Source organism: Capsicum annuum, chromosome 4, assembly GCF_002878395.1.
Source record: "Capsicum annuum cultivar UCD-10X-F1 chromosome 4, UCD10Xv1.1, whole genome shotgun sequence".
In the NCBI taxonomy this organism is placed as follows: Eukaryota; Viridiplantae; Streptophyta; class Magnoliopsida; order Solanales; family Solanaceae; genus Capsicum; species Capsicum annuum.
This window is the reverse complement of record NC_061114.1, coordinates 222,669,742-222,678,028: the sequence shown is the minus strand read 5'-3', so window position 1 is coordinate 222,678,028 and position 8,287 is coordinate 222,669,742. Positions and strand designations below refer to the sequence as shown.

Genomic DNA, 8,287 nt, shown 5'->3' with positions numbered 1-8,287 from the left:
GGTACAAAGATATCAAATCTACCAATTGACGAATGCATCCGATGCATGTTCACTCCGAAAAGTTCAAAGGGAAACTCACTTATCCAGATGCAATCAGTCTTTGCTTGATGATCACATACTTGTTTGTAAAATTTTACAAAAAAATAGTCATTCCCCATTCATGTGGGGGATTATTGGGTTCAAAGTATAGAGAAAGTGTGAATAGAAAATGGAGGAAACCAAGTGGAAGGAAAAATAGAGAAGAAAACACTAAAATGAAAAGTCTACTCTAAAATGGAAAGTCAACTATTTCTCCCACATTGGTGGGAGAATGTGACTTTCAAGTGTTTATATTAAGAAACACTTATTCCACTTGGTAAGTGAGGCAAGAAATAAGAGAGGCCTTGTGCCGTCGTCGTCTTCGTCGCTCGGCTCGACTTCGAATTTGGAAAATGATCGATAAGATCTATCTTTTTGGGTAAAATTTATCTGACAAAAATTTAATCCGAAGGGAAAATAAAAACACATTCTATGTTTTGATCCTCCAGTTATATGCATGCATACAGTGTTTCGAACTGATGCTTCAGAAGGATGCACTGTTTTGAACTGATACTTCGGAAGGATGCAATCCTTCAACGAAATGACACACTGATTCATGAAATGGTTTTTCAGGAAAGTTCACACCTTTTAAGTGAACCATTGCCACTTTTCAGAAGAGGCATATGAAGGCCATATAAACCTGCTTTCATCCACAGATTTAAAAATGAATTTTCTGAAATACTAACTCTCTTCTTATCTTCAAAAACAATTCTGTGTGATCAATCAAACTGTTGAGTGAGTTTGTCGAATCCAACAATTTGAGGTACCGCTATTGTTCGGATTGAAGGTCATTTTATCTTGGAAGGAAGATTTCATAACCTCGGATACAGGGAAATTATTCCTTAAGGACACTCCGTGAAGTTGGGGGACTTGGCCTTAAAAAATTCTATTTCATCTCTTTTTCTGAAAATTAACACACTTCTTAGATAGATTATTCATAATCTAGTGTTGAAGGTGTTAGGTAACTTCATAAGTGTTCTTGTCTTAGACTTGAACTAGAGTTGAAGTTTGTGTTGCATGTATACAGATTCTTGTACCCGAATATATACAAGATAACAGTGAATTATGCAGCTGAATATCTGACTGCATTAACAACAAAAATTATCACACAGTTTAATTGGTTAAATTAAATGAGAAAATAACATAAATTGGGTTAGGTGTTTAGTTGATGGTAGTATATATATAGTGAGAATATGTTATATAGTGGTTGAAGGGGAGATTTAGAGTAACTAGTAAAGTTGTTGTCATGTGATCAAAACGTCATGAGTTTAAGTCGCAGCAACAGTCTTTAACAGAAATGTGAGGTAAATTAAAGGTGCATATACAATAAACTCTTGTAGTCCGGTTCTTTTACAGAACACACGTAGTGAAAGCATTAGTGCACGAACCTGCACTATATGTTGTAGTGGTTGAATAAAATAATTCTCAACAGGTTCTATTCATATACTTGTAACATTAAGTTGATGAAGTGATAAGATATGTTTTGTGTCATTCTCTTGACAGCCTTTCATTTCTCAAACTTTTGCTTAATTGCTTAGACAACTTCCAAAATACTGATGTAATATAATTTCTATTCACAAGATCTGTTTTTATTTTCTTCTCTTTTTTGGAGTGGTTGTAAAATATTTGTATTCAGCCTTAACCCTTATTACGTTGTTACATCGATATATATATACACGAGTGTCTTGGAGAATAAGACTCCAAAGTCATTATTGCTAAGGACTCCTAACTTAAAACAACTCACGACTTATTCAAGTAAAGTCCTAGTAATAAATAACTATATACAAATAGACGTTCACTCGAACACCTACATTACATTATCCTTACACACACCCTCAAGTTGAGCAGGGAGTGGAACAACTGTCAACTTGTGCTTCAATTCCAGATATCGGACCTTGGACAGAGGCTTGGTAAGAGCATCGGCCACTTGATCATGAGAACTCACATATCTGACCAATAAGGTCTTCGCACGAACCTTGTCACGGACAAAATGAAATCAATTTCCATATGCTTCGTTCGGGAATGAAAAATAGGATTAGCAGTTAAGTAGGTGGCACTAAGATTATCACACCAAAGAACAGGAAGGGAGGTGGTAAAGCATCCAATCTCTCGAAGGAGAAGTTCGATCCATGTCATCTCAGAGGTAGCAGCAGTTAATGCACGATATTCTGCCTTTGTGCTCGACCGGAATACAGCTCGAGAAGCCCATGAAATCAAATGAGAACCAAAAAAAATAGTGAATCCAGTGGTAGACTTGCGATCATCAATATCACCTCCCCAATCTGAATCACTGTAACCATGAAGTAAGGTGGAGAACCCGCGAGAAAAAAATAGTCCATGAGAAGCAGTAGCCTTGACATAACAGAGAATGCGTTTGACGGCAACCCAATGAGAATCCATAGGACGATGCATAAATTGTGATACTTTATATACTGCATACGCGATATTGGGTCTAGTAAATGTCAAATATTGTACAGCTCCCACAGTACTCCGATATAGAATTTGATCATGAAATGGACAACCACCAGTGTTGGAGAGCTTGGATGTGGGTGAAGCTGGTGTAGGTACAGGACCACACGACCCCATTTGCACACGATTAAGGAGGTCCGTGACATACTTACCTTGGGATAAATGTAATCCTCCATGTGTCCAGGTGGCTTGAATGCCAAAGAAATAAGATCTTTCCCAAGTCTCTAACAGCAAAGTGAGTTTGCAATTGGGTAATAAGAGCTGCAATATGAACAGAATTAGAACAGAACAACTGTTCGACGGCATTTGGCATATAGAACAAAGAACTATCAGTTTTGCATCCCACAAAGCCTAGAGAAAGAAGCACATCAGCTAAACATTTATTCCACATACGCGGAGCTTGTTTGAGGCCGTAGAGAGATCTTTTAAGTAAACAGACATGATCTGGATAAGTAGGATCAACAAACCTGGGAGGTTGAGACATATATACAATCTCATCTAAGTTACCATGAAGAAATGCATTGGATATATCTAGTTGTGTGATGTGCCACTGATGAGACACTGCCAAGGATAGCAACAACCGTATGGTAGCCGGCTTAACTACTGGACTAAATGTATCAAATAGACAAATAGACGTTCACTCGAACACCTATGTTACATTATCCTTGCGTCACCTCAAGTTATGATGCAGCGCTCCAGAGACAATGAATTAAAAGAGAGACAATATGAAGATAATAAATAACAATAGGGACTATCTGTTTAATTTCCAGTGCTGCAGGGGTTGGGACCATCAATAAACACATATGACCTACAGCAAGTGGGTGTATATTTTCACTTACAACATTTCTCTATAGGTAGAACAATTATATACGCTCACATATATTATTATGTGTATACGTACTCATTGTCGATCACAATTTATTTTATATAGGAGCCAAAAGGGCTCTTTTTTTAATTAAAAATACCAAGGAGACAATTAATTTGAAAAAAAAAAAAAAAAAAGGACAAAATGTCGTGGGATCAGCGACTTGCAGGTCGCACACGTCAGAGCGACTTAGAAGTCGCGTACGTCAGAGCAACTTGTAAATCGCATATATGACGACTTGTAAGTCGCGTACGTCAGAGCGACTTGTAAGTTGCGTACTGAGCAACGACTAGCATGGTAAATCCCTACCCACATGTGAGTTCCAACAAATGGAGAGTTCTGCATGCGTCAAACGCCTATACATTCAAAGTGTAGTTTCACTCTAACCCCAATATATATTCACAATTTACTGTTTCATTCAATTACAGTATATACTTATCCATCTTACAATATTTTTTAATTAAAAATGAATCAAGATACAGTAAGAGTAAATTTATATTGGTGATAAAATTTTATATGAAGCTGGTTCTGTAATATATAGTCAGTGGCCTATAGTTGTGCAAATGTTTCCATTTATCTCTTAAATATGAGCGGTTGCAACGCTTACTAAGAAACAAAATGGGTTCAAGTGACCCAGAAGGTGCAGTGGTTATCACTGGACGATATCCAACGTCTTTTATTGTAGATGGAATTATAACGTACGATAAGACTTGTATTTTGGAATGATGATTCTTTACCATACTGTTAAAATTTTTGATAGTCGCATTAACTTAATAAGTCTTGGCATATATACGTCAATTGAACGTTGTCCTATCATTCAAAAATCCACCGACAACGAATTTGATCTTTGCGACTACGTAATTGTGGTTGTCATGCAGATACATCCTACAGGTAAAAAATGCATTTTCATCAAACACTTCCTTTGGGTAAAGAAAGAATGCAACAGCTGTTGTCTCAGAGAAAATTGATCTTGTTCCATGCGTAGCAACGTTCTATTTGCAGGAATCCAAATTTAACACGAGAGATATTGAAGTATATTGTCTTCAGAACGAAATGATGTCCTGCAACTAGTCCTAGTCGATATCCTTGAACTATAATGTGAAAAATTACAAATAAGGCAAATGCAAAACAACTTCGTTTCGTTGAAACATACCACAGTCATTCGGGTTTCATATTTTATTAAGAGGCAGAAACGAAGAGGTACACATGTAGTTTAGCCTACGAACCCAAGGTTTTTACCCAACACCCAACTACTAAGAAAGCTGAGTAGTTCAGATTGTATAACAGTAAAGAGATCAGAGAAAATCTAAATTCTTGTGAAGTAATAAGTCCATGAGTGAGCGACATTTGATCTTGCAACCATGAACCATGCACTTATCAGAACGCTAGGCAGAGCATTTACTGTCGGCTGATCAGGCGACCACGGACCACCCAATCATTTAAGAAGGGGCCTATGCCTAACAAGACACGTCCAGGAAAAAAAAAAGATTTTTAAAGGGTTAGTTTGGTTCTGAGAATCTACAAGAAGGTACACTAGAATCCAAAAAAATGGGGTGGGATGGGGAGAGGAATCTATGTGCTGCATAAACTGAGATACTCTATACAAGGAGGTTCACCAAAACAAAAACTGTGGGAGATAATTCAGTTACTTGAAAGTTCTGCAATCAACTTTACACTAAATAGTTTTAACCGAACCACCCTACTTTTCTCAGAAGTTCTTCACAATTTCCACCTATTACCCCGCGATATTCTCTTTTAGTCATTTAGGAAAAAGGACGAACACTTCGTTTGATGCTTTTGCCTTCTTATACAGGTAAGACCTTGCCCGTTCACCACAACAACCTCCCCACTCCCATTCCAAGTGGAGGCTCAAAAGAAACAAGTGAAAGGAAATCTAAAATCAAGGAAGATTATGGACAAATGGAGAAAAAAATGCATAATTGGTTATGCATGGAGCAAAATGGGGCATACCCATCAATATCTTTCATGGGATGAGGCATTCCTAACAAGAAGATTCAGAAAACGCCCAATCAGGTGAGACACAGCATAGAGATACATAATAACACGAGATGCACTCTACAAATCTATAGGAAGTTGATTAAGAGCATCACCTATTTGGAATAATCAGATATTATGTCGGATTATCAACCCAATCGATGACCAGACTGCTAAATGGATATGAGAAGATGAGAATGGGAGCAGTGATCAGGGAGCATCACCATGCAAATCGCTGCTGGCTGGGCAACTTGTAAGTCGCTCTGACATACGCGACTTTCAAGTTGCTGACCCCACCACATTTTGTCCCTTTTGTTTTTTTTTCGAAATCAATTATCTCCTTTGGTATTTGCGATAAAGATAGTTCTACAATTCCTTTAGGTTTTGGGTTCAATGATATTTCTGACTCCGACACTGATTGAAACTAGAAAACAGTAATGTTAATCAGCGTAGACAGTAGAATGTTATTCTATTCAGATTTAACGTTGGGTACAATCATTAGGGATTCTAGCTATTTCCAATTTTTGCAGTGTTTTAGGCTTTGTTATAATAGGGTATTATGAAGATTTTTCCTTTAAAAACAGCAAGAGAAAGCTACTTGCCTTTGTACTTTCACCTTCCGTTCTTATCACTGGCCATTCTATAGAACTTCAAAAGTATTACTTGACCCAGTGGCGGAGCCAAAATAAGGAAGAGGCTCAACCGAATTTCCTTTGCCTGAAAATTTTATACGTCTAATAATAATAATAATAAAATATTGATTTTGATATATGTACCGGTTAGTCCCCATGACATATGAGAAATTTTTAGGATAGTACAAAGGGAGCTCCAAAAGTTTTCTTAGGTCATATGCTAATAGAAAAGCAATCGATCTTTAAGGATAAGTATGACCATCAGATATGAGGAAATTGGACCGGAAATGTTTTTGTCCATACCAACATATACATGTACGATAAACTTATGTACATATGTTACATTAGAGGATAAGTATCCCCTTATCTTAAATCAGAGGCTTTGAGTGCGAGCTATAAGAAAGTCGGTTTTGGAACGAGCATCTTAATTACATATAAACTAACATTTCTTACACGAATTCAAACTTTAAAAACTAATAACAATACTTCGAATAGAAAAATATATGTATAGATACATGATCTTAGACAAATGGTTGTATAATTAGGATCAGTTTGTAGCTTTTTTAATGGTAGCTTCTGTTACAGTACCATATCCGCCTCGTACTTATCTTCATGCTCTAATTAAATAAAACCAATTTTACAAGTTACAACTAATTTATTTTTAGTTTAGAATAATTAACTTTAATTTGCATCAGAATTCTGTACTTCCATATGAAAAAGAATTAAGGAATCTGAGATATATGTGCATCAGAATACTGTAATTTGATCTAATAAAGCATATAAGAATTCCTGGTCTTCATGTGAAAACAACTTTGGAAGTGGACTAGGCAAAATGAATATATAAATATTTATGTAGATATGTCGTGATTGTACTATTTGTGAACAGACAATGAGAAACATTGGCAGTTGGTTCCACCACACTCAACATATGCCTTAAAATTTCAGTAGAATATAACCCCATAATACAAACATCAGTTACAATACCAAGAGTTTACCTTGCAGACAGCAGAGATATTGAAGCCAATGTATCTCGTCAACAAATTGCAAGAGGATATCTGGTTCATTGTGGCATTGAAATACCAACACCCAAACTATTCTCTTTCAACTTTCCACTTATAAGAATATCATAGGTCATATCATCGGGTGTAAGACCTTTGTCAAGCATCTCATCATGCAACCTAAATGCCTCTTGCAAAGTTCCATTCCTGAAGTATCCAGCAATTAATGTATTATAAATCAGAACACTAGGAGTTATACTCTTTTTACACATCTCCTCTAAGATCTTGTATGCATTCTCAACCTGACCTCTATTGCAAAGACTGTTACAAGAACAGTATATGTGATGTCATCAGGAGTTATACCCTTTCCAAGCATCTCAGTGAACAAATCAGATTCCAGAACTATTTTTCCATCCTTCAAAAGCCCATCAATCAATGTGGTGTATGTTTCCAGATCACATGAAACACCTTCACTGATCATCCTATCGCGCAAGACTAGTGCTGCTTCCATATTATTTACATTTCTAAACCCACTTAGCATGCTGTTATAAACAAACAGGTTAGGAGAGAGACCAACTTGAAGGATTTCATCAAAAAGTTGGGAAGCACTTTTCATGTCTCTCCTTTTGCAAAAGCCATCTATAAGAACAGCATATGTAATGACATCTAACTTAATTTCTCTATTTCTCATCTCAGTCAGTATTTTTAAAGCTAGATCAATGTTATTGCTTTTGCACAACCCATCAATCAAAGTTGTGTAAGTGACAACATCTGGGCAAATCCCATTATCACACATTTCTCTATAAACAGTCAATGCTGAGTTGACATCATCTTCCTTCAAAAATCCATTGATTAGGCTATTGTAAGACATGCATGTTGGAAGGAAGAGACCACTTGCCACAATCTGTTTAAGCAAATCTTTTGCCTCCGATGTTTTGCCAACCTTAGACATACCACTGATCACGATATTGAATGTGTAGTCAGTAGGGAAAATTCCTGAAGAGGACATTTGATTAAACATGTTCTCAGCTTTATCAGAGTCACCTTTTCTAAAATATCCATCAATCAAAATGCTGTACGTTATAACATTAGCTTTCAAATGCTTTTTTGGCAACTCTGAGAACAACTCCAAAGCTCTGTCCATATTCCCATTTCTACAACTTCCAAGAATCATATTGTTGTACAAAGTTATACTAGGTAAAACTCCATTATCAACCATCTTATCCCAGATGTTTTGAGCTTTATCAATC

At 36.5% G+C, this 8,287-nt stretch overlaps 1 protein-coding gene across 1 annotated transcript; it reads right to left on the bottom strand.

Moving 5' to 3' along the window:
• Positions 1-1,763: 1,763 nt before the first annotated feature.
• LOC107867172 (pentatricopeptide repeat-containing protein At3g54980, mitochondrial-like) lies at positions 1,764-8,287 on the bottom strand (the record flags this gene model as incomplete). The annotated part of the gene is given in 3 exon segments (XM_047411152.1): positions 1,764-4,869; positions 7,035-7,362; positions 7,365-8,287. Coding segments are annotated over 2 exon segments (1,155 nt in total). The 3' UTR covers positions 1,764-4,869; positions 7,035-7,099.